Raw genomic sequence first — 27,298 nt, 5'->3', positions numbered from 1 at the left:
CTCCCTGACATTTAGTTCTACTGGATCTCTTCTCCACTGGTCCCTCCCTGACATTTAGTTCTACTGGATCTCTTCTCCACTGGTCCCTCCCTGACATTTAGTTCTACTGGATCTCTTCTCCACTAGTCCCTCCCTGACATTTAGTTCTACTGGATCTCTTCTCCACTAGTCCCTCCCTGACATTTAGTTCTACTGGATCTCTTCTCCACTAGTCCCTCCCTGACATTTAGTTCTACTGGATCTCTTCTCCACTAGTCCCTCCCTGACATTTAGTTCTACTGGATCTCTTCTCCACTAGTCAGTCCCCTGACATTTAGTTCTACTGGATCTCTTCTCCACTAGTCCCTCCCTGACATTTAGTTATACTGGATCTCTTCTCCACTAGTCCCTCCCTGACATTTAGTTCTACTGGATCTCTTCTCCACTAGTCAGTCCCCTGACATTTAGTTCTACTGGATCTCTTCTCCACTAGTCCCTCCCTGACATTTAGTTCTACTGGATCTCTTCTCCACTAGTCCCTCCCTGACATTTAGTTCTACTGGATCTCTTCTCCACTAGTCCCTCCCTGACATTTAGTTATACTGGATCTCTTCTCCACTAGTCCCTCCCTGACATTTAGTTCTACTGGATCTCTTCTCCACTAGTCCCTCCCTGACATTTAGTTCTACTGGATCTCTTCTCCACTAGTCAGTCCCTGACATTTAGTTCTACTGGATCTCTTCTCCACTAGTCCCTCCCTGACATTTTAGTCTAGTTTTTATTCGTTGATGAAATTGTCAATATATTTAGTCTCAGTTTTAGTCGTAGCTTAGTTTTCATTCAGTGATCATTTAGTTTTCATCAGTGAAAAAACGGTAGTCGACGAACAGTCATAGGTTTTGGTCGACATTTTGGGCGGGAACCCCTTTTGGCCGGGAACCCCTTTTGGTGTTTTAAAACATTATGTTATAATTTAGCTATTGAAAAATAGCAGATCTACAAGCTCGTGGCGCGCCACTCGGTGGCGCGCCACGAGCTTGTAGGTCTGCTATTTTTGAAAGATCGTGAAAATGTGGCACAAATCTTTGAATATATATTCTTTCAGAGCGAACATTTTTAGCGCTAATCTTTGCTTCTGGGGGGTCCCTGGAACAACATATTTTCAGATGGAGGGTCGGCGGAAAATGACATATTTTTTGGGGGTCCTTGACATGAAATATTGAGAACCACTGATATAGAAACATGAGGTTTTTCAGAAAATTGTCATGATTTAGAAGACATTTTTTATATTTCGACGTCAGGCCTAAATGGGTTTAATCAACACTGCCACGCATCACCTTTTAGCTTCCAGAGCAAAAGCACATTTTAGGATCTCATTTCTACATTTGACAGACTCCTGTCCTGCAGCTCTGGTTGGCTGTCCAAGAGAGAGAGGTTTAAGTCTTTAAGCACTTTGATGTGGTCTGTTTAAACTAAAGCCACAGTAGTTATGGCTCCAGGTGACACCATGTCGTAATATTAAGCAACTAAAGACAATACATATTTTAATGAAAGGGAAAAAAATCGTGATCTCAATTCTTGTGCAGGAGAAAAATCGAGATTCATGTTTGAGCAAGAATCGTGCAGCACTAGGGGTAGGGCGTTAACCCAATCTGGGCGGGAACCCCTTTTGGTGTTAGCATCATGTTATGCTTTAGCTATTGAAAAATAGCAGACCTACAAGCTCATAGCGCGCCACCGAGTGGCGCGCTATGAGCTTGTAGGTCTGCTATTTTTGAAAAATCGAAGAACGACTGACACAGAAACATAGCTTTTTCAGAAAACTCAGCATGTAGAAGACATTTATAGAATCTGATCTCAGGTCTAAATGGGTTAAGCAACTAGTCGACTAGTAAATCCACTAGTCGACTAGTAAATCCACTAGTCGACTAGTAAATCCACTAGTCGACTAGTAAATCCACTAGTCGACTAGTAAATCCACTAGTCGACCTTGTTGGTACTAGTTGACTAGTTGATACGGAAAAAACCCCCCAAAAAAACGTTTTTGTTTTTTCCTTTTTCTTGTAGGCCTCAAGATCAGGTAGATTATAGTTATAGTCACCAATGTACACAGTTTTTAAATGTACAAATATATATATTGTTTTACATAATATGTAGTTAAACAACTAGTCGACTAGTAAACTAGTAAAAATGACTAGACGTGAAAGCTCTACACTAGGCTGATGTTTTATTTATTTACTCATTGTGCTCTTCAGGGGAACGCCTATTTCAAAGAGGGGAGGTACGAGGCAGCCATAGAGTGCTACAGTAGAGGAATGGACGCTGACCCCACCAACGCTCTGCTACCCGCCAACAGAGCCATGGCCAACCTCAAGATGGAGAGGTTCCAACCGTTAACACATTTTGTGCCCAAGACGTCTGTGGACGTCTTTGGTATTACCGCACGGGCAGAGCCCAAGACGTCTGTGGACGTCTTTGGTATTACCGCACGGGCAGAGCCCAAGACGTCTGTGGACGTCTTTGGTATTACCGCACGGGCAGAGCCCAAGACGTCTGTGGACGTCTTTGGTATTACCGCACGGGCAGAGCCCAAGACGTCTGTGGACGTCTTTGAAAAAAAAAATATATATATAATTTTCTTTAATAAATAAAATCAAAAAAATCAAAACAATGATTTTTTTTGTTTTTTTAATACGTGGTGCCAAAGTTTGTGTTTTCGCCATTGAGAATGCATTTGGCGTTTAAATTAAATAACTCAAACTATAAAACATTTCAAAGTAAAGTTCCAGCGTGTGTCTCCACAGTCAGCTGAATTATAAAAAATGTTTTTCTAGGTGAAAGTGATTTTTGGGCAGTTTTGCGTGGGCTCTCAAAGTGTTAAAATGCTTTTGATTTTCGAACAACACTGCAATTAGTTGCATGCTGAAAATAAGCGATCTACAAGCTCACAACGCGTCACTCTGCGACGCGTTGTGAGCTTGTAGATCGGCTATTTTTCATGACGGCATCAAGGCACGCCAAAATACATTTTTGTTCGACTAAATCATCTGTAGATTTAGTCGACTAAAATCTTATGATATTTAGTCGACTAAAACTAGACTAACACTAAAATATTGCAGGTGACTAAAATGTGACTAAAACTAAAATCAAAGTGTGTGTGTGTGTGTGTGTGTGTGTGTGTGTGTGTGTGTGTGTGTGTGTGTGTGTGTGTGTGTGTGTGTGTGTGTGTGTGTGTGTGTGTGTGTGTGTGTGTGTGTGTGTGTGTGTGTGTGTGTGCTCACGCACGTGTGTGTGTGTGTGTGTGTGTGCAGGTACTGTGAGGCAGAACAGGACTGCTGTAAGGCCATCTCTCTGGACACAACCTACTCCAAGGCTTTCTCCCGCAGAGCAACGGCAAGAGCTGCCCTAGGCCGCCTCCGAGAGGCCAAAGAAGGTACTGCATGCGCAGTATTGATTGAATTAGTCTCGTGTTGCCTGTTGACTGTCGCATCTCACAATTTTCAAATGCTTCCGTCATACAGTCTCTGGAGCAACGGAAGCTCTGATCATGAGTAAAATATAAATGCTTCCGTCATACAGTCTGGAGCAACGGAAGCTCTGATCATGAGTAAAATATAAATGCTTCCGTCGTACAGTCTGGAGCAACGGAAGCTCTGATCATGAGTAAAATATAAATGCTTCCGTCGTACAGTCTGGAGCAACGGAAGCTCTGATCATGAGTAAAATATAAATGCTTCCGTCGTACAGTCTGGAGCAACGGAAGCTCTGATCATGAGTAAAATATAAATGCTTCCGTCATACAGTCTGGAGCAACGGAAGCTCTGATCACGAGTAAAATATAAATGCTTCCGTCATACAGTCTGGAGCAACGGAAGCTCTGATCACGAGTAAAATATAAATGCTTCCGTCATACAGTCTGGAGCAACGGAAGCTCTGATCATGAGTAAAATATAAATGCTTCCGTCGTACAGTCTGGAGCAACGGAAGCTCCGATCACGAGTAAAATATAAATGCTTCCGTCATACAGTCTGGAGCAACGGAAGCTCCGATCACGAGTAAAATATAAATGCTTCCGTCATACAGTCTGGAGCAACGGAAGCTCTGATCACGAGTAAAATATAAATGCTTCCGTCATACAGTCTGGAGCAACGGAAGCTCTGATCACGAGTAAAATATAAATGCTTCCGTCATACAGTCTGGAGCAACGGAAGCTCTGATCATGAGTAAAATATAAATGCTTCCGTCGTACAGTCTGGAGCAACGGAAGCTCTGATCATGAGTAAAATATAAATGCTTCCGTCATACAGTCTGGAGCAACAGAAGCTCTGATCACGAGTAAAATATAAATGCTTCCGTCATACAGTCTGGAGCAACGGAAGCTCTGATCACGAGTAAAATATAAATGCTTCCGTCATACAGTCTGGAGCAACAGAAGCTCTGATCATGAGTAAAATATAAATGCTTCCGTCGTACAGTCTGGAGCAACGGAAGCTCCGATCACGAGTAAAATATAAATGCTTCCGTCATACAGTCTGGAGCAACGGAAGCTCCGATCACGAGTAAAATATAAATGCTTCCGTCATACAGTCTGGAGCAACGGAAGCTCTGATCATGAGTAAAATATAAATGCTTCCGTCGTACAGTCTGGAGCAACGGAAGCTCTAATCATGAGTAAAATATAAATGCTTCCGTCGTACAGTCTGGAGCAACGGAAGCTCTGATCATGAGTAAAATATAAATGCTTCCGTCGTACAGTCTGGAGCAACGGAAGCTCCGATCACGAGTAAAATATAAATGCTTCCGTCATACAGTCTGGAGCAACAGAAGCTCCGATCACGAGTAAAATATAAATGCTTCCGTCATACAGTCTGGAGCAACGGAAGCTCTGATCATGAGTAAAATATAAATGCTTCCGTCGTACAGTCTGGAGCAACGGAAGCTCTGATCATGAGTAAAATATAAATGCTTCCATCATACAGTCTGGAGCAACGGAAGCTCCGATCACGAGTAAAATATAAATGCTTCCGTCATACAGTCTGGAGCAACGGAAGCTCTGATCACGAGTAAAATATAAATGCTTCCGTCATACAGTCTGGAGCAACGGAAGCTCTGATCCAGAGTAAAATATAAATGCTTCCATCATACAGTCTGGAGCAACGGAAGCTCTGATCATGAGTAAAATATAAATGCTTCCGTCGTACAGTCTGGAGCAACGGAAGCTCTGATCATGAGTAAAATATAAATGCTTCCGTCGTACAGTCTGGAGCAACGGAAGCTCTGATCACGAGTAAAATATAAATGCTTCCGTCATACAGTCTGGAGCAACGGAAGCTCTAATCATGATTAAAATATACATGCTTCCGTCATACAGTCTGGAGCAACGGAAGCTCTGATCATGAGTAAAATATACATGCTTCCGTCGTACAGTCTGGAGCAACGGAAGCTCTGATCATGAGTAAAATATAAAGCTTTATAATGTGTTATGATAAAGTTCATGATTATTTATTATAAGTACTTATACGTAGCGCGGCACTCGGTGCCACGCTATGATCTTGTAGATCTGCTATTTTTCAGTAGCTAAAGTATAACATAATGCTTAAAACACCAAAAAGGGAATGGGTTAAAGACCTTTAAAGCCAAAGGACAAAGACAACTCGACTCCTGACAAATCATGACAATAATAAAAACAATTGGCGGGCCGGACAAATAATTAGAAGAAATAAAAAAGTGTTGTACTCTGCCCTTTTTTTCTTCTTTCGAATGATTTGTTCAGTCCAGGGGTGGGCAACTGGCGGCCCGGGGGCCACATGCGGCCCCCACCTTCACTTAATGTGGCCCTCAGGTTAATGTCAGAATACTGATATAATATTGGTTTCAGCTGTTTACAATTCCACAACATGCAAACATGACCCACTTGAATTACTTCCGTCTACATTAGTAGCTCATTGCTCAACACAAGTATAATTAAAGGCATTTGAAATGACATAAAAATGTAAATTTTCAGGATTCCAATTTTAAAAATAGCAAAAAATAATTCAAGATTTCAATTCGAATAATAGCAAAAATAGCCGATCTACAAGCTCAAAACGTGTCGCACTGCGACACGTTTTGAGCTTGTAGATCGGCTATTTTTGCTACAACAGTAATATATGGCCCTAGGGAGTGAGTGTGGAAATATAATGGCCCCTCTCCATCGTCAAAGTTGCCCAGCCCTGGTTCAGTCCAAAGAATTGTGTTTATGGTCATGATTTGTGTTTATGGTCATGATTTGTGTTTATGGTCATGATTTGTGTTTATGGTCATGATTTGTGTTTATGGTCATGATTTGTGTTTATGGTCATGATTTGTCACCTTCCGAGTTGTCTTTGTCCGCGGCTTGGAGGTCTTTGACCCATTTGGACCTGAGGACGATTAAAACAAGTCTTCTAAATCAAACAATGTTTCTATATCAGTGGTTCTCAAACTATTTCATGTCAAGAACCCCAAAAATGAAATGTAATTGGCCACAGGCCCCCATCAGAAAATATGTTGTTCCAGGGACCCCCCACCCAGAAGCAAAGGTTTGAGTTAAAAATCGTTCTCGCTCTGAAAGAATATATATTCAAAGACCACATTTTCAAGATAAGAAAACAAATAAAAAAAGTTCTGCTATTTTTCAATAGCTAAAAGTTAATGCTTAAAACAACAAAAAGGGATTCCTGTCCAGAATGGGTTAACCCATTTTGGGCGGGAACCCCTTTTGGTGTTTTAAAGCATTATGTTATACTTTAGCTATTGAAAAATATCAGATCTACAAGCTCATAGTGCGGCACCGAGTGCCGCGCTATGAACTTGTAGGTCTGATATTTTTTGAAAAATTGTAAAAATGTGGCGCAAATCTTTGAATATATATTCTTTCAAAGTGAATGTTTTTAACTCGGGTCTAAATGGGTTCAATAAAGACTTTGTGAAACATCTATGGGAAAAAATGAATGGGGAATTCTCTTCCTGTGCCCTTGAAGGGGGCGGGACCGTCTACGACGCTCTGTACCACATAATGTAAGGTCATTTAGAACACACTGTTGCATGGAACATAAAACCCTCAGCGTTGGGCAGCGGTGGCCGAACGGTTTGCGGAGCGGTCTTGATACCGGAAGGTCGCCAGTTCGTATCCCCGGACCGGCACGTTAAAATTACCACCGCTGAAGTGCCCTTGAGCAAGGCATTGAACCACTACCATGAAATGTTCTATGAGCAGGGCCTGGCTGTAAACAAGTATCTGATGCTTAGTCCAGTTACCCTGGGTAAATATAGTAACTTTGCTTTGCTTTGCTTTGATAATTAATCCATTTGTTGTAACTCAGAGAGAGGGTACAAACGTAACCCGCTAAGGTTTACTGTCCTTCCCAAAATATATTCGGTTTTACCGTTTAATTCTAACGTGGCCATGCGGTCGCCCTTATTGGTCCATCGGCTGTAACATTATTATTTATTCTTTAATATTTCTTTAATCAGAGACTGCTATTACAGTCTATCGCCACAAGATGGCACCTCTCGCCTGTCTAGAACAGGGGTGGGCAACTTTTTAGATGATGGAGAGGGCCACTATAGTTCCACAAAAAGTTATCAAAAATAGCAGATCTACAAGCTCAAAACGCGTCGCACTGTGACACGTTTTGAGATTGTAGATCAGCTATTTTTGCTATTTTTGAATTGGAATCCTGAAAAGTATGTATATTTTCCAGTAATTTAAGCTGGTCATGTTTGGAATTGTAACTGAAAGCTGAAATCAGCTTTAACACCAAAATGCTAACTTTTGGTGTTAGCATTATGTTATGCTTTAGCTAGTGAAAAATAGCAGATCTACAAGCTCATAGCGCGCCACCAAGTGGCGCGCTATGAACTTGTAGATCTGCTATTTTAGAAAAATCGAAGAACGACTGACATGGAAACATAGCTTTTTCAGAAAACTGTTTTAGAATCTGATCTCAGGTCAGAATGGGTTAACCTGCGTGCCGCATTAAACCGTAAAACCCTAAACCCGTAAAGCAGATCTAATTGGTTACATTAGTACCGTCTTCCAAGTTAAATGAACACCGAGGAGTTTACAGTGGAGTCGTTTTGTAAATGCAGATTTTTTTCTTTTCTTTCTTTTCTTTTTGTTGTTGTTTTGTTTTGACAGATTTCCAGGAGGTGTTGAAACTAGAACCTGGGAACAAGCAGGCTCGCACTGAGCTGCACAAAATCATGATGGTATGTAGAAAGATTTATATATCTATTCCTAGAGGACGGATGATTTGTAGATCTAATCTAACCCTAGAACACTGCAAAAGAAAATCATGATGGCGTGTAGAAAGATTTATATATTTAGTCCCAGACCAGAGGTTCCCAAAGTGGGGTCCGGGGACCCCCAGGGGTCCTTGAGGTAGTTCCAGGGGGTCTGAATCTAGTCTCTCTGTAGGACATGAAGGGGGACGGAGGTCTTTAGAACGGAATCTAGTCTCTCTGTAGGACATGAAGGGGGACGGAGGTCTTTAGAACTGAATCTAGTCTCTCTGTAGGACATGAAGGGGGACGGAGGTCTTTAGAACTGAATCTAGTCTCTCTGTAAGACATGAAGGGGGACGGAGGTCTTTAGAACTGAATCTAGTCTCTCTGTAGGACATGAAGGGGGACGGAGGTCTTTAGAACTGAATCTAGTCTCTCTGTAGGACATGAAGGGGGACGGAGGTCTTTAGAACTGAATCTAGTCTCTCTGTAGGACATGACGGGAGACGGAGGTCTTTAGAACTGAATCTAGTCTCTCTGTAGGACATGACGGGAGACGGAGGTCTTTAGAACTGAATCTAGTCTCTCTGTAGGACATGACGGGAGACGGAGGTCTTTAGAACTGAATCTAGTCTCTCTGTAGGACATGAAGGGGGACGGAGGTCTTTAGAACTGAATCTAGTCTCTCTGTAGGACATGAAGGGAGACGGAGGTCTTTAGAACTGAATCTAGTCTCTCTGTAGGACATGAAGGGGGACGGAGGTCTTTATAACTGAATCTAGTCTCTCTGTAGGACATGAAGGGGGACGGAGGTCTTTAGAACTGAATCTAGTCTCTCTGTAGGACATGAAGGGGGACGGAGGTCTTTAGAACTGAATCTAGTCTCTGTGTAGGACATGAAGGGGGACGGAGGTCTTTAGAACTGAATCTAGTCTCTCTGTAGGACATGACGGGAGACGGAGGTCTTTAGAACTGAATCTAGTCTCTCTGTAGGACATGAAGGGGGACGGAGGTCTTTAGAACTGAATCTAGTCTCTGTGTAGGACATGAAGGGAGACGGAGGTCTTTAGAACTGAATCTAGTCTTTCTGTAGGACATGAAGGGAGACGGAGGTCTTTAGAACTGAATCTAGTCTCTCTGTAGGACATGAAGGGAGACGGAGGTCTTTAGAACTGAATCTAGTCTCTCTGTAGGACATGACGGGAGACGGAGGTCTTTAGAACTGAATCTAGTCTCTCTGTAGGACATGAAGGGGGACGGAGGTCTTTAGAACTGAATCTAGTCTCTCTGTAGGACATGAAGGGGGACGGAGGTCTTTAGAACTGAATCTAGTCTCTCTGTAGGACATGAAGGGGGACGGAGGTCTTTAGAACTGAATCTAGTCTCTCTGTAGGACATGAAGGGGGACGGAGGTCTTTAGAACTGAATCTAGTCTCTGTAGGACATGAAGGGGGACGGAGGTCTTTAGAACTGAATCTAGTCTCTCTGTAGGACATGAAGGGAGACGGAGGTCTTTAGAACTGAATCTAGTCTCTGTAGGACATGAAGGGGGACGGAGGTCTTTAGAACTGAATCTAGTCTCTCTGTAGGACATGAAGGGGGACGGAGGTCTTTATAACTGAATCTAGTCTCTGTGTAGGACATGAAGGGGGACGGAGGTCTTTAGAACTGAATCTAGTCTCTCTGTAGGACATGAAGGGAGACGGAGGTCTTTAGAACTGAATCTAGTCTCTCTGTAGGACATGAAGGGGGACGGAGGTCTTTAGAACTGAATCTAGTCTCTGTGTAGGACATGAAGGGGGACGGAGGTCTTTAGAACTGAATCTAGTCTCTCTGTAGGACATGACGGGAGACGGAGGTCTTTAGAACTGAATCTAGTCTCTCTGTAGGACATGACGGGAGACGGAGGTCTTTAGAACTGAATCTAGTCTCTCTGTAGGACATGGAGGGGGACGGAGGTCTTTTAGAACTGAATCTAGTCTCTCTGTAGGACATGAAGGGGGACGGAGGTCTTTAGAACTGAATCTAGTCTCTCTGTAGGACATGAAGGGAGACGGAGGTCTTTAGAACTGAATCTAGTCTCTCTGTAGGACATGAAGGGGGACGGAGGTCTTTAGAACTGAATCTAGTCTCTCTGTAGGACATGAAGGGAGACGGAGGTCTTTAGAACTGAATCTAGTCTCTCTGTAGGACATGAAGGGGGACGGAGGTCTTTAGAACTGAATCTAGTCTCTCTGTAGGACATGAAGGGGGACGGAGGTCTTTAGAACTGAATCTAGTCTCTCTGTAGGACATGAAGGGGGACGGAGGTCTTTAGAACTGAATCTAGTCTCTCTGTAGGACATGAAGGGGGACGGAGGTCTTTAGAACTGAATCTAGTCTCTGTAGGACATGAAGGGAGACGGAGGTCTTTAGAACTGAATCTAGTCTCTCTGTAGGACATGAAGGGAGACGGCGGTCTTTTGGAGACGCAGGACAACGTAGCGAGGAGAACCATCCAGGCCGTCAACAAACCACCCCTCCTGCGCTCAACGGTGAGTAACTAAACTGTTTGATTGAATACTTCAGTGAGTACAATACTAAACTGTTTGATTGAATACTTCAGTGAGTACAATACTAAACTGTTTGATTGAATACTTCAGTGAGTACAATACTAAACTGTTTGATTGAATACTTCAGTGAGTACAATACTAAACTGTTTGATTGAATACTTCAGTGAGTACAATACTAAACTGTTTGATTGAATACTTCAGTGAGTACAATACTAAAAAGGATGAATCCATTGGGGTCCTGCCGTACTCTATCAGCAAAAAACATTTAATGATAGACAAATATACACACTTTGAGTATTTTTTAAGTGCTCTGTTAGAGCGCTTTTGAAAGAGAGTACACTTCTTTAGGGCTGTTGGTAGGGCGCTACACATCCCCCCTCTAGTGTCAGCCCCCCCTCCCCCCAACCCATCCACCATCCCTGTCGTATCCGAGACTCTGGACACATCCTAGTCTATAGCACTATAGTATGTGGACTCGTGCGATATGGCCACTGGACTTTGTGGAATATAGTCTCTGGACCTTAGTTTAGCATTTTGTGCATTGGGCCACGTGCAATAAGGGCCACGTGCAATAAGGGCCACGTGCAATAAGGGCCACGTGCAATAAGGGCCACGTGCAATAAGGGCCACGTGCAATAAGGGCCACGTGCAATAAGGGCCACGTGCAATAAGGGCCACGTGCAATAAGGGCCACGTGCAATAAGGGCCACGTGCAATAAGGGCCACGTGCAATAAGGGCCACGTGCAATAAGGGCCACGTGCAATAAGGGCCACGTGCAATAGGGACAGATCATGCTTTTTTCTTCCTTCTCATATCCTATTATATTTATTTATTTATTTAAATGACTACTGCTCAGCCCATATCTACTGTTACTACTGTACTACTGTAATTAATGTATCCTCCTCCTCACTGACATGTTTGCACTTTGGTGAGATGCGAAAATACTTTTCGCTGTGCTGTACTTGTACTGTACTTTGACAATAAATTGAATCTCATCTCTCATCTCAAAGAATTTAAACCCTTCGTTCGTGCCAAATCTGGGTTGAACGTGATTTGTTTGACTTCTCAAGCATTGTTTTGTTTAGTTATGTGAAGACTGGGCTGGATTTGAACACCTTCTCCATTTTGTCATCACCAGAAACCACTGAGGAGAATCGATATCGAGGAAGTGAGCGGAGAGATCTCTGTGCCCGACGTGGGGGGCGAGGGGGCTTCATCGGTCGGGTCCCGAAACCCCACAAGGCCTTCCTCCAGGTCCCAAAACCCTCCTGTGTCTTCCATCGGGTCCCAAAACCCTCCTGTGTCTTCCATCGGGTCCCAAAACCCTGCGCCTTCGCCCCGGGACGTTGCAGGGGAGGGTCAGGGTCGGGATCGCTCCTCACCACTGTCGACGTCCCCCATCGCTAAGATGCTAAAGATCGAGGAAATCACGGAAGTCCCCGAACTCCCCGCGCGCTCACCTGTCCGGTAAGTGGTGCCGTTTTTGATTCAAAAGCCTCGCTCACACAGTCAGTCTGTCTGTGGTGGAAAGTAATGATTGTATTGTACTTTTTTAGATGGGAACCCCTTTTGGTGTTTTAAGCATTATGTTATACTTTAGCTATTGAAAAATAGCAGATCTACAAGCTCATAGCGCGGCACCGAGTGCCGCGCTATGAGCTTGTAGACGTGCTATTTTTGAAGAATTGTGACAATACGGCGCAAATCTTTGAATATATATTTTTTCAGAGCGAATGTTTTTAACTCCAATCTTTGCTTCTTGGGGGGGGGGGGGGGGGGTAATGCAATATCATATAAAAAACATCACGATACATCAGAAGATCATGAAAATAAAAAGCTAAGACATTTCAAAACAAACGCTATTTCCGACCACTCAAAAAATGTGATTTCTACAACGTTGATGCGTTTGTGTATTTTTCTTTCCCCCCAGGGTTCCTGAGGACGGTGATGTTGGAGGACAGAGAGACAGACAGAGGACAGAAGTGTCCAGTGTTAAACCAGAGACTCCTTCTAGAGCACCGTCCACAGAACCACAGGTCATCAACGTCCCGCCCGCTCCCAGCTCTGGCTTCCAGCTGGAATCTGACCTCAGGAAGATTGGAAACAAGCCCGAAGTCATTTATCAATATCTGAGGGTGAGTGCTGACTGTGTGACTGACTGACGCACCGCGTGTGTGTACATACATACATCCATCCATACATACATACATACATACATACATACATACATACATACATACATACATACATACATACATACATACATACATACATACATACATACATACATACATACGCGGTCTAGTCTAACTTGGACTCAGGGGGGTGGACGCCTCTGCCTTGCATAGTCCCCAGTGAATAGGCAGGTTGCCCTTCACTGGTAACCTTACTTTGGATTTTAAATATATTAAGGTATTGTAGGCTGGGATTTTACAAAAAAAAAAACCTTTTAAATACATACAGACATACAGACATACATACATACTTATAAGGTATGCCATCTGGTGGCTAATGAACCAAACACACATTCTCAGAAGTTGGAGCCGTTTTAGAGGACCCACTTTTAGGCCAGTGCAACAGAGCATGCTTTTGCCTTTTTTAAAACCTTACCCATTTTAACCAAATACATACATACATACATACATACATACATACATACATACATACATACATACATACATCAGATCAACATATGGAATGTGAGAACAGGTCAGCTCCATATATGGAGATCTAAGGGTGGCAACGTTTTCATAGTGAATGCGAACCTGCGGTCGCAACTAGCGGTTGGCCCTTGCATCCGGCAAGCCCAACCCAGTAGTGACTTTGAGTGGCACCACACGGGTATGTACTTTATAGAGCGCCGAAGTCCTGACATCAACTCGCTCGTCCCCTCGATTCCCCTGGTTCACGGAAGTCATTTCTCTAAGGAGAATAACATGGGCTCATCTTAATATCGTCTACTATAAGCGTTGTGGTCCAAAAATAAACAAGCTGTCTCTGCGTTATTGTCAGGGAGGTGTCTCTGTATCGTTATATTGTCAGGGAGGTGTCTCTGTGTCGTTATATTGTCAGGGAGGTGTCTCTGTATCGTTATATTGTCAGGGAGGTGTCTCTGTATCGTTATATTGTCAGGGAGGTGTCTCTGTATCGTTATATTGTCAGGGAGGTGTCTCTGTATCGTTATATTGTCAGGGAGGTGTCTCTGTATCGTTATATTGTCAGGGAGGTGTCTCTGTATCGTTATATTGTCAGGGAGGTGTCTCTGTATCGTTATATTGTCAGGGAGGTGTCTCTGTATCGTTATATTGTCAGGGAGGTGTCTCTGTATCGTTATATTGTCAGGGAGGTGTCTCTGTGTCGTTATATTGTCAGGGAGGTGTCTCTGTATCGTTATATTGTCAGGGAGGTGTCTCTGTATCGTTATATTGTCAGGGAGGTGTCTCTGTATCGTTATATTGTCAGGGAGGTGTCTCTGTATCGTTATATTGTCAGGGAGGTGTCTCTGTATCGTTATATTGTCAGGGAGGAGGTGTCTCTGTATCATTATATTGTCAGGGAGGTGTCTCTGTATCGTTATATTGTCAAGGAGGTGTCTCTGTATCGTTATATTGTCAGGGAGGTGTCTCTGTATCGTTATATTGTCAGGGAGGTGTCTCTGTATCGTTATATTGTCAGGGAGGAGGTGTCTCTGTATCGTTATACTGTCAGGGAGGTGTCTCTGTATCGTTATATTGTCAGGGAGGTGTCTCTGTATCGTTTATGACAGTCAGTCACTCATATATGATACAGTCTGTTTCTAGCAAAAATGTAACTAATTCAGCAGCAGTAACAATAGCGTTTTCTCTCAGTCAGTTGATTCTTCATATCCATATGAGTGAAACGGCCTGGATGACATGTTTATTTTTCAAACACAGTTCTTATATGAGGCGGTCTAAAATCCCCCCTATGGGGATCACAATGCAAATAAAAAGTACACGAACCCGTGGATTTGCGCCCTCTACCGATATTGACGTCAGACTTCGGTGCTCTATGTCGGACATTACTAACCCTACCCCAAACCTTAACTAACCCTATAAGCTCAGTCTTAACCGGCCATTATTGATTGAACAGTTGAAGCCACAGTTTGTAGAATGGGTACAGTTCAACGAAATGTATGTCGGAGTCTGTCGCCTGCCACGGACTCAAACCTTACTCTACAATTTAGGCATTTAGTAGACGCTCTTAATCCAGAGCGATTTACAATAAGCAACTCTTATCGTCAAAAACAAGTTGTATGTTCCAACAAATCTAACCGGTGTGTGAATAATATAATCTTTCGTTTTTGACTAATATTTTTTCTTTTCGTTGCTTTCCAGCAAATAAGTCCCGCTGCATATGCAAAGATCTTCCAGAACTCCCTGGAACCGCACCTTCTCAGCCAGCTGTTGCACACCATGCACCTCTTCTTCACCAAGTGAGTAAAGTGTAGCACACCATGCACCTCTTCTTCACCAAGTGAGTAAAGTGTAGCACACCATGCATCTCTTCTTCACCAAGTGAGTAAAGTGTTGCACACCATGCATCTCTTCTTCACCAAGTGAGTAAAGTGTAACACACCATGCACCTCTTCTTCACCAAGTGAGTAAAGTGTTGCACACCATGCACCTCTTCTACACCAAGTGAGTAAAGTGTTGAACACCATGCATCTCTTCTTCACCAAGTGAGTAAAGTGTTGAACACCATGCATCTCTTCTACACCAAGTGAGTAAAGTGTTGAACACCATGCATCTCTTCTACACCAAGTGAGTAAAGTGTTGCACACCATGCATCTCTTCTACACCAAGTGAGTAAAGTGTTGCACACCATGCATCTCTTCTTCACCAAGTGAGTAAAGTGTTGAACACCATGCATCTCTTCTACACCAAGTGAGTAAAGTGTTGCACACCATGCACCTCTTCTTCACCAAGTGAGTAAAGTGTTGAACACCATGCATCTCTTCTACACCAAGTGAGTAAAGTGTAGCACACCATGCACCTCTTCTTCACCAAGTGAGTAAAGTGTTGAACACCATGCATCTCTTCTTCACCAAGTGAGTAAAGTGTTGCACACCATGCATCTCTTCTTCACCAAGTGAGTAAAGTGTTGAACACCATGCATCTCTTCTTCACCAAGTGAGTAAAGTGTTGCACACCATGCATCTCTTCTACACCAAGTGAGTAAAGTGTAACACACCATGCACCTCTTCTTCACCAAGTGAGTAATGTGTTGCACACCATGCATCTCTTCTTCACCAAGTGAGTAAAGTGTAACACACCATGCATCTCTTCTTCACCAAGTGAGTAAAGTGTTGAACACCATGCACCTCTTCTTCACCAAGTGAGTAAAGTGTTGCACACCATGCATCTCTTCTTCACCAAGTGAGTAAAGTGTAACACACCATGCATCTCTTCTACACCAAGTGAGTAAAGTGTAACACACCATGCATCTCTTCTTCACCAAGTGAGTAAAGTGTTGCACACCATGCATCTCTTCTTCACCAAGTGAGTAAAGTGTTGAACACCATGCATCTCTTCTTCACCAAGTGAGTAATGTGTTGAACAACATGCATCTCTTCTTCACCAAGTGAGTAATGTGTTGAACACCATGCATCTCTTCTTCACCAAGTGAGTAAAGTGTAGCACACCATGCATCTCTTCTTCACCAAGTGAGTAAAGTGTAGCACACCATGCATCTCTTCTACACCAAGTGAGTAAAGTGTTGCACACCATGCATCTCTTCTACACCAAGTGAGTAAAGTGTTGCACACCATGCATCTCTTCTTCACCAAGTGAGTAAAGTGTTGCACACCATGCATCTCTTCTACACCAAGTGAGTAAAGTGTAGCACACCATGCATCTCTTCTACACCAAGTGAGTAAAGTGTTGCACACCATGCATCTCTTCTACACCAAGTGAGTAAAGTGTTGAACACCATGCATCTCTTCTACACCAAGTGAGTAAAGTGTTGAACACCATGCATCTCTTCTACACCAAGTGAGTAAAGTGTAGCACACCATGCATCTCTTCTACACCAAGTGAGTAAAGTGTAGCACACCATGCATCTCTTCTACACCAAGTGAGTAAAGTGTTGCACACCATGCATCTCTTCTACACCAAGTGAGTAAAGTGTTGAACACCATGCATCTCTTCTACACCAAGTGAGTAAAGTGTTGAACACCATGCATCTCTTCTACACCAAGTGAGTAAAGTGTAGCACACCATGCATCTCTTCTACACCAAGTGAGTAAAGTGTTGCACACCATGCATCTCTTCTACACCAAGTGAGTAAAGTGTTGCACACCATGCATCTCTTCTTCACCAAGTGAGTAAAGTGTAATAATGACCTCCTCGCTTCGCTGTCTAAAATCTTACCCACTAAGTATTCTATAGTGTACATGTTCATTGTACAGATATTCTGCTGTTACCATACCACCTTTATTTATATAGCACACCAAAGTGTTACCATACCATACCACCTTTATTTATATAGCACACCAAAGTGTTACCATACCATACCACCTTTATTTATATAGCACACCAAAGTGTTACCATACCATACCACCTTTATTTATATAGCACACCAAAGTGTTACCATACCATACCACCTTTATTTATATAGCACACCAAAGTGTTACCATACCATACCACCTTTATTTATATAGCACACCAAAGTGTTACCATACCATACCACCTTTATTTATATAGCACACCAAAGTGTTACCATACCATACCACCTTTATTTATATAGCACACCAAAGTGTTACCATACCATACCACCTTTATTTATATAGCACACCAAAGTGTTACCATACCATACCACCTTTATTTATATAGCACACCAAAGTGTTACCATACCATACCACCTTTATTTATATAGCACACCAAAGTGCTTGACAGTAAAACATTTAAAAACACAACTTCATTAAAAAAGGACAAACACAGCAGTGTCACATTGAATATCAGAAAACATCTCATACTATGCCTGGATATGCCAAGGAATAAAGGTAAGTCTTGAGGCACCACCAGGAGAAGCTGCTCAGAGGATGTTAGACGGATGTTAGGTTCTTAGTTGCTTATGATCCTTGATGACTACTGTAAGTCGCTCTGGATTAAGAGCGTCTCATAAATGCTTAAATCGTATTTTTTTTTACCAGTGGTACACATGAATGAAAATGTTTACCCTTGTATGAACAGAGCCGGATTTACCTTGCTGAGGGCCCCCGGGCTGGAGCAAATTTGAGGGCCCCCCTGGGCTATTTTGTTTTCATTTTGGGGTACCCAGGCCCCTAAAAAGAGAGGCAGGCAGGCAGAAGCTCTCAATGGTTTAACCATAATACAACTAAATACAATAACTATACACACATTTCACTTTAATTGGATTTCAATACTATTTTCCGGGCCCCCCCCCTTAGTCGGGGGCCCCCGGGCTGCAGCCCACCCTAGCCCAACGGTAAGTCCGCCTCTGTGTATGAACCTCCATCATCTGTCCATTTAGCATGACGTGTAACAATAGTAATAATAATAATAATAAAACCAACTCTTCTTCAGGAACGAAACCCCGTCACACATCCTGGACATCCTGGGCAGTCTGGCGAGTGTGAGACGCTTCGACATGGCCGTCATGTTCATGTCCTCCTCGGAGAGGAAAGGTGCGTCTCTCGTCTCGTCTTGTTCAGCCGTTGGCCCAGAAATGGATTTGAATCACCCATTTAGACCCGAGACCACATTCTACAAAATGTCTTCTAAATCCTACGAGTTTTCTGAAAAACCCTATGTTTCTATGCAAGTGGTGCTCTCCATGTCAAGGACCCCCAAAATGATATATAATTGGCCTCCGACCCGAATATATGTTGCACCCCCCCCCCCCCCCCCCCTTTGTAGTTTGCTATTTTTCAATAGCTAAAGCATTCACGGGCAACTGGCGGCCCGGGGGCCACATGCGACCCTCAACTTCACTCAATGTGGCCCTCAGGTTAATATCAACTGGCGGCCCGTGGGCCACATGCGGCCCTCACCTTCACTCAATGTGGCCCTCAAGTTAATATTGGAATACTGATATATTATTGATTTCAGCTGTTACAATTTCAATCATGCAAACATGACCCGCTTTAATTACTAAATGGAGTAGCTTAGTATAGCTTAATGACTAGTATTAAAATGTTATTGTCTTTTTGAGTGTTTGGATTTAGTTGGTAAAGTTAACATAACTATAACTAAATGCATTTGAAATTAAATAAAGAGGTTAGATTTCAGGATTCCAATTCAAAAATGAATCTTTCAATTCAAATATAGCAAGAAATAGTCGATCTACAAGCTCAAAACGCGTCGCGCTGCGACGCGTTTTGAGCTTGTACATCGACTATTTTCGCAACGACAGTAATATGCAATGTGGCCCTGTGGACTGAGTGTGGAAATATAGTGGCCTTCTCCATCGTCAAAGTCACCCAGCCCTGAGCTAAAGTATATACATATATAGTAATAACATAATGCTTTAAAAACACACAAAAAGGGGTTCCTGCCCAGAATGGGTTTTAAAACATTATTGGATTTGTCCTTTTTTTTTCCCTTCTTCTTCCAGTTCTGCAAGAACTGTTTGACTTCCTTCAGCGAGCTGACCTGGACAGATCCTCCGTCGCATCCTTGCGGAACAAATATGGCGTGTGACTCTTGGGATTTCGTTCATCGTTTTTGAGCTACAGTTAGAGAAAATTAGCGAAATGTGTGACAAATCTGCAAAAGAAAAATGCTTACCACTAGCTTTCTTCACAGATGTGTTCATGAAGGTGTCTACTATCACATATACATTTGTTCCAACCCAACTCCCTCCTTGGGAAAGTTGGGGTACCAACGCGGTACCGGAACCGGTGCGCAATCGCTAATCAACCAATATAAGGCAAAATTCCCAAAATTTTATTATGCTTTAAGTAGCATGTGACATGTCAAACTAGGGGGTTTTCATGATGCTGAATCCATTCCAAGCAGTAGTTTTACTCCTTGGGCTAAATTCGGCCATAGCCACACATTTGTGATGACGGCTATGGGCATTTTTAGGCAAAGGAGCGTGTTTTTTGTGCAAAACTAATGCTCGCAATGGATTCAGCATCATGAAAACCCCTTAGTTTGTCATGTCACATGCTACTTAAAGTATAATGAAATTTGGAAAATGTTGCCTTATATTGGTTGTTAATGGTACCCCAACTTTCAGCAGCTGTCACAAAGTTTCCCAAGGAGGGAGTTGGGTTGGAACATCTGTGATAGTAGACACCTTTATGAACACATCTGTGAAGAAAGCTATAAGTGGTAAGCATTTGTTTTGCAGATTTGCCACAACTTTAGCTAATCTTTCCTCATCACTAAGAGGGATGCCAACTGACGTGTTCATTTCAGCTTTAACTGATGAGGAGAAGGAACGCGCCACACGTCCAAACCAAACGTTAGCAGAACACACACACACACACACACACACACACACACACACACACACACACACACACACACACACACACACACACACAAAGACTAAATACACTGTTTTTGTTTTTATTTGATTTTATTTGGGAAGTATCCACTGATTGGTGCTGAGCCTCCAGCTGTCTCTGTCTTTATGTTCTGTTGGTTGATGGAGAAACAGGGGTTGGTCCGCCAGGCATGCAGTTCTCATTTGACCCACCAGAGGGGGGTGGGTGGAGAAACAGGTCGGTTGGTCCGTGCCAGGCATGCAGTTCTCATTTGACCCACCAGAGGGGGGTGGGTGGAGAAACAGGTCGGTTGGTCCGTGCCAGGCATGCAGTTCTCATTTGACCCACCAGAGGGGGGTGGGTGTGAGGATTTGATTGCATTTATATACAGTACATTTAAAGTTTTGTTGCAAAAACACCACTGAATTACAAATAAACATATTTTTTTGTTATCTGTCTCTCTGTGTGTGTGTGTGTGTGTGTGTGTGTGTGTGTGTGTGTGTGTGTGTGTGTGTGTGTGTGTGTGTGTGTGTGTGTGTGTGTGTGTGTGTGTGTGTGTGTGTGTGTGTGTGTGTGTGTGTGTGTGTGTGTGTGTGTGTGTGTGTGTGTGTGTGTGTGTCAGACATAACCCACACAAGCTTTATTGAACTCGTTTTGTTGAAAGTATGATATATATTTATATTCTGAACAGGTCCACATAATGCATACATTTTTTCTGCTTTATTTTTGGTGTAGAGAGAGCGAGGCTGGACAGCAAAGAGTCTCTGAAGTAAATATATATCTAAAAGTATCACGGGAGAATGAAAAAATATATAATAAAACTACAATGGAGTAAATATGTTTTTGTGCACTTTCCCACGTCGTTCTCAGCAGCCGCACCAGTGAGGATCTGTGATGAAGACACCAAAAACACCAGGTTAGAGTTCAGTCAATAGAGCACCGAAGTCTGACGTCAATATCGGTAGAGGGCGCAAATCCACGGGTTCATGTACTTTTTATTTGCATTGTAATCCCCAGATTTTAGATCGCCTCATATAAGAACTGTGTTTGAAAAATAAACATGTCATCCAGGCCGTTTCACTCATATGGATATGAAGAATCAACGAGAAAACGCTAATGTTACTGCTACTGAATTAGTTAAATTTTCACTAGAAACAGACTATCATATATGAGTGACTGACTGTCATAAACGATACAGAGACACCTCCCTGACAATATAACAACACAGAGACACCTCCCTGACAATATAACGATACAGAGACACCTCCCTGACAATATAACGATACAGAGACACCTCCCTGGCAATATAACGACACAGAGACACCTCCCTGACAATATAACGATACAGAGACACCTCCCTGACAATATAACGATACAGAGACACCTCCCTGACAATATAACGATACAGAGACACCTCCCTGACAATATAACGATATAGAGACACCTCCCTGACAATATAACGATACAGAGACACCTCCCTGACAATATAACGATACAGAGACACCTCCCTGACAATATAACGATACAGAGACACCTCCCTGACAATATAACGATAGAGACACCTCCCCGACAATATAACGATACAGAGACACCTCCCTGACAATATAACGATACAGAGACACCTCCCTGACAATATAACGATATAGAGACACCTCCATAGCGCAGGGACAGCTTATTTATTTTGGACCACAACGCTGAGACGATTTTAAGATGAGCCCATGTTATTCTACATAGAGAAATGACTTCCGTGAACCGGGCAGAACCAGGGGAATGGAGGGGATGAGTGAGTGACGTCAGGACTTCGGCGTTCTATTAAGGGTGCGTTCAGAAATGCGCACCGGGAGCGCACTCGCCTATTAGTTTGCATTCCACAGTGCGCTCAGTGTGCTAATTCCGAACGCGCCCAACGACACCATGAACACCAAGTTAGAGTTCAGTCAAGGTTTTGCTCGACACAAAAATGAAGCGCATATCGTCGCTGTTGTCACAATGTGTTGCGTTGTGAGCTTGTAGATCGTGTTGGGCTTATCAAGCCTGTTATGGAGCATAGCTTGTAGATCTTGTAGGGCTTATCAAGCCTGTTATGGAGCATAGCTTGTAGATGGTGTAGGGCTTATCAAGCCTGTTATTATGGAGCATAGCTTGTAGATCGTGTAGGGCTTATCAAGCCTGTTATGGAGCATAGCTTGTAGATGGTGTAGGGCTTATCAAGCCTGTTATGGAGCATAGCTTGTAGATGGTGTAGGGCTTATCAAGCCTGTTATGGAGCATAGCTTGTAGATGGTGTAGGGCTTATCAAGCCTGTTATTATGGAGCATAGCTTGTAGATCGTGTAGGGCTTATCAAGCCTGTTATGGAGCATAGCTTGTAGATGGTGTAGGGCTTATCAAGCCTGTTATTATGGAGCATAGCTTGTAGATGGTGTAGGGCTTATCAAGCCTGTTATTATGGAGCATAGCTTGTAGATGGTGTAGGGCTTATCAAGCCTGTTATGGAGCATAGCGGCCCATGATGTCTAATGTTTAAACAATCAAGACAACTAGACAAGAGGCGATCAAGAAATACATCTAATGCTCGATAGTGGGCTCGATACGGTGCTCGGTATCAACGGAGATGAATGAGCGGTACCGTACCGTAGACGCTGACGGTGTGGTTGACCGATGCCGTGCGTCCGGTCACAGGGTTCTGGGCCCGACAGCTGATGGACTCGGCGCCCACGCGCCGGTTGACCGTTACGTCCACCACGCTTCCCGTCATGCGTCTGCCGTGCACGCTCCAGGTGTACGTGCACGCGGGGGTGCACGTGGCCGTGCACGTGAAGCTGGCCGTGACCCCCACCTCGATGGCGTCCGGTCCCGAGATGGACACGTTCAGCGGCCCGTCTGGAAAATAGACGGTGAAACTTGTTTTTTTAAAAGACCTGTGGAACAGATTCTACAAAATGTCATGAAAAACCCCCATGTTTCAGTGGTGCTCAAACTATATTCATATGGACACCCAACATTTTCATATAATTGGCCACAGACCCTCATCTCAAAATATGATGTTCCGGGGACCCCCAGAGGCAAAAATATGAGTTAACAACATTTGCTGTGAAAGAATATATACATTGTTTTTGCTCCGATCATTTGATTCGATCATTTGATTTTGAGTATCTGCGATACAGTTTTCCCCCGATATATTTTCATAGAACACGTATGCCATACAATAATACAATATCCAAATCACAGACAATATCCAGTCTAATATCATGATATGGATATAATCTTTACCCTAAACCCTAAACTAGGGATCACGCTTCTTTTTGCTCCCAAACCGATTCCGAAAATGTCGTGACCCCCCCCCCCTGGTAGCGCTACCAGCTTGTAGATCTGCTATTTTTCGAAAAATTGTGAACATGTGATGTGGTGCAAATCTTTGAATATATATTCTTTCACACAAATCTTTGCTTCTGGGGGGGGGGGGGGTCCCTGGAACAACATATTTTCAGATGGTGGTCCGGCGTCCAAATACAGATAATTCTGGGGGTCCTTGACATGAAAAAGGTTGAGCACCACTGACATAAACAGAAAACGTTTCAGTCCTAAATGTGTTAGAAGATATTTCCTATAATTACCAGGTATGATCACTGTCGTCTCGACGCTGTCGTTCCGCCTCGTCGCCGGGTTGGTGGCGACGCATTGGAGGGAGGCCCGGTGCGGCGGCGCCACCGGCGCCAAGGATAGGGACTGGCCGGAGCCGATCATCCGCCCGTCGTAGAGCCAGCTGTAGGAGCAGGCCGGGCGGCAGTCCACCGCCAAGCATCCCAGATCCATGCTGGACCCAGGGAGCACCACCAGCTCCGCACCCACCCGCCCGCTGGGCGACACCATGGTTACCCGCCCTGAGGGCCCGACTGGGGACAGGAATGGAAGACAGAACCACTATTAGTTCTAGAGTTGTGTTCCGATGCCGATACTGTTATCGGGTATTCGGGCCGATACCACCCTCAAGTACTCGTACTCAGTACTCGAGTCGGAACCAGTGTTTTTGGCAGCAGATTTTAGTTTTAGTCGTAGTCTCTTGAATAGTTTTCATTTAGTTTTAGTCACATTTTAGTCACCTGGAATGTTTTAGTGTTAGTCTAGTTTTAGTCGACTGAATGTCATAAGATTTTAGTCGACTAAATCTACAGTTGATTTAGTCGAACAAAATGTGTTTTGGCGGGCCTTGATGCCGTCGTAATGACTGTTTTTACACTTGCTGAAAATAGCAAATCTACAAGCACACAACGTGTGAGCTTGTAGATCGGCTATTTGCAACATGCAACCAAGTGTAAAATGACGTGTCCACTAGTCCCTTCCTAACATTTTAGTTTAGTTTTTATTTGTTGACGAAATCGTCAGTATATTTAGTGTTAGTTTTCATTTAGTTTCCATTTAGTTTTCGTCAGTGAAAAAAGCTAGTCGATGAACATTTTTCGTCTTAGTTTTAGTCGACACATTCAACACGGAACCGACCCCGATACTCTGACCCGAGTTACCGAAACATCCAATTGACACTAGAGGCTGCAACGGGTGCCAGTCTGACCCAACACTGACCCAACACTATAGGCTGCAACGGGTGCCAGTCTGACCCAACACTATAGGCTGCAACGGGTGCCAGTCTGACCCAACACTGACCCAACACTATAGGCTGCAACGGGTGCCAGTCTGACCCAACACTGCAGCAACGGGTGCCAGTCTGACCCAACACTATAGGCTGCAACGGGTGCCAGTCTGACCCAACACTGACCCAACACTATAGGCTGCAACGGGTGCCAGTCTGACCCAACACTGCAGCAACGGGTGCCAGTCTGACCCAACACTATAGGCTGCAACGGGTGCCAGTCTGACCCAACACTATAGGCTGCAACGGGTGCAACTATAGGCTGCAACGGGTGCCAGTCTGACCCAACACTATAGGCTGCAACGGGTGCCAGTCTGACCCAACACTATAGGCTGCAACGGGTGCAACTATAGGCTGCAACGGGTGCAACTATAGGCTGCAACGGGTGCCAGTCTGACCCAACACTATAGGCTGCAACGGGTGCCAGTCTGACCCAACACTATAGGCTGCAACGGGTGCAACTATAGGCTGCAACGGGTGCAACTATAGGCTGCAACGGGTGCAACTATAGGCTGCAACGGGTGCCAGTCTGACCCAACACTATAGGCTGCAACGGGTGCAACTATAGGCTGCAACGGGTGCAAGTCTGACCCAACACTATAGGCTGCAACGGGTGCAACTATAGGCTGCAACGGGTGCAAGTCTGACCCAACACTATAGGCTGCAACGGGTGCAACTATAGGCTGCAACGGGTGCCAGTCTGACCCAACACTATAGGCTGCAACGGGTGCCAGTCTGACCCTATAGGCTGCAACGGGTGCCAGTCTGACCCTATAGGCTGCAACGGGTGCCAGTCTGACCCAACACTATAGGCTGCAACGGGTGCCAGTCTGACCCAACACTATAGGCTGCAACGGGTGCCAGTCTGACCCAACACTATAGGCTGCAACGGGTGCAAGTCTGACCCAACACTATAGGCTGCAACGGGTGCCAGTCTGACCCAACACTGACCCAACACTATAGGCTACAACGGGTGCCAGTCTGACCCAACACTGACCCAACACTATAGGCTACAACGGGTGCCAGTCTGACCCAACACTGACCCAACACTATAGGCTACAACGGGTGCAAGTCTGACCCAACACTGACCCAACACTATAGGCTACAACGGGTGCAAGTCTGACCCAACACTGACCCAACACTATAGGCTACAACGGGTGCCAGTCTGACCCAACACTATAGGCTGCAACGGGTGCCAGTCTGACCCAACACTATAGGCTACAACGGGTGCAAGTCTGACCCAACACTATAGACTGCAACGGGTGCCAGTCTGACCCAACACTATAGGCTGCAACGGGTGCCAGTCTGACCCAACACTATAGGCTGCAACGGGTGCAAGTCTGACCCAACACTATAGGCTGCAACGGGTGCCAGTCTGACCCAACACTATAGGCTGCAACGGGTGCCAGTCTGACCCAACACTGACCCAACACTATAGGCTACAACGGGTGCCAGTCTGACCCAACACTGACCCAACACTATAGGCTACAACGGGTGCAAGTCTGACCCAACACTATAGGCTGCAACGGGTGCAAGTCTGACCCAACACTATAGGCTGCAACGGGTGCCAGTCTGACCCAACACTATAGGCTGCAACGGGTGCCAGTCTGACCCAACACTATAGGCTGCAACGGGTGCCAGTCTGACCCAACACTATAGGCTGCAACGGGTGCCAGTCTGACCCAACACTATAGGCTGCAACGGGTGCCAGTCTGACCCAACACTATAGGCTGCAACAGGTGCCAGTCTGACCCAACACTATAGGCTGCAACGGGTGCCAGTCTGACCCAACACTGCAGCAAATCGCCAGAAACAGCCGATCTACAAGCATACATGACAACTGACAAGTGTAGAAAGGGGGTAAAATAAGTGGTTACCCAAACAAAAATATCGGTATCGGCGAGTACAAAAAAAGACATTTTTAGACCAATTATCACCCATTTTTAGACTAAAGTACTTTGCAGTACTCTCTCCACACCACAGTTCTCCATGTATCCCAGAGTGTAGAGTAGTAGTATATCTGTATACTCACAGTCCACTTCTACTTTATATCCCGCTGACGTGACGGACGTCCCACTCTCCGCGACCTCACATTGGTACGTGCCGCTGTCGGACGTCAGGAGAGAGCTAAAGGTCAGAGTGGTGTTGTGGTCAGACAGACGGACTCTGCTGGACACGGCTACGCGGACAGAGTCTTTCAGCCACGTTACGGAGGCAGGGTTCTGGGAGCCCACACACTGCAGGGAGAAGGACTGACCGGACACTGGGAGGACGTTGGACGATGCTGGACGCACAGAGATAGGGTCTGGATGGAGAGACAACAGTTAGTATGAAACACAGAGATAGGGTCTGGATGGAGAGACAACAGTTAGTGAAACACAGAGATAGGGTCTGGAT

At 44.3% G+C, this 27,298-nt stretch overlaps 1 protein-coding gene and 1 long non-coding RNA gene across 2 annotated transcripts in view; one reads left to right on the top strand and one right to left on the bottom strand.

Moving 5' to 3' along the window:
- The window catches only part of LOC306916805 (RNA polymerase II-associated protein 3-like), a 32,862-nt gene extending 12,156 nt beyond the window's left edge, over positions 1–20,706 (top strand). Inside the window, exons 7-15 of the mRNA XM_079494837.1 lie at positions 2,235–2,362; positions 3,291–3,412; positions 8,141–8,211; positions 10,665–10,760; positions 11,918–12,246; positions 12,710–12,914; positions 15,135–15,232; positions 18,345–18,445; positions 19,375–20,706. Of these exons, the coding sequence (XP_079350963.1) occupies positions 2,235–2,362; positions 3,291–3,412; positions 8,141–8,211; positions 10,665–10,760; positions 11,918–12,246; positions 12,710–12,914; positions 15,135–15,232; positions 18,345–18,445; positions 19,375–19,460 (1,236 nt within the window). The 3' untranslated portion in view covers positions 19,461–20,706. The remainder of the gene's footprint in view (positions 1–2,234; positions 2,363–3,290; positions 3,413–8,140; positions 8,212–10,664; positions 10,761–11,917; positions 12,247–12,709; positions 12,915–15,134; positions 15,233–18,344; positions 18,446–19,374) is intronic.
- LOC306916647 overlaps positions 1–27,298 on the bottom strand; it is a 571,903-nt gene that overhangs the window by 28,213 nt on the left and 516,392 nt on the right. The gene's annotated exons all lie outside the window — the stretch shown is intronic.

Source organism: Electrona antarctica, assembly GCF_951216825.1.
Source record: "Electrona antarctica genome assembly, chromosome: 23".
Classification (NCBI taxonomy): Eukaryota; Metazoa; Chordata; class Actinopteri; order Myctophiformes; family Myctophidae; genus Electrona; species Electrona antarctica.
The sequence above is the reverse complement of the archived record's forward strand: the minus strand, read 5'-3'. Positions and strand labels throughout refer to the sequence as shown.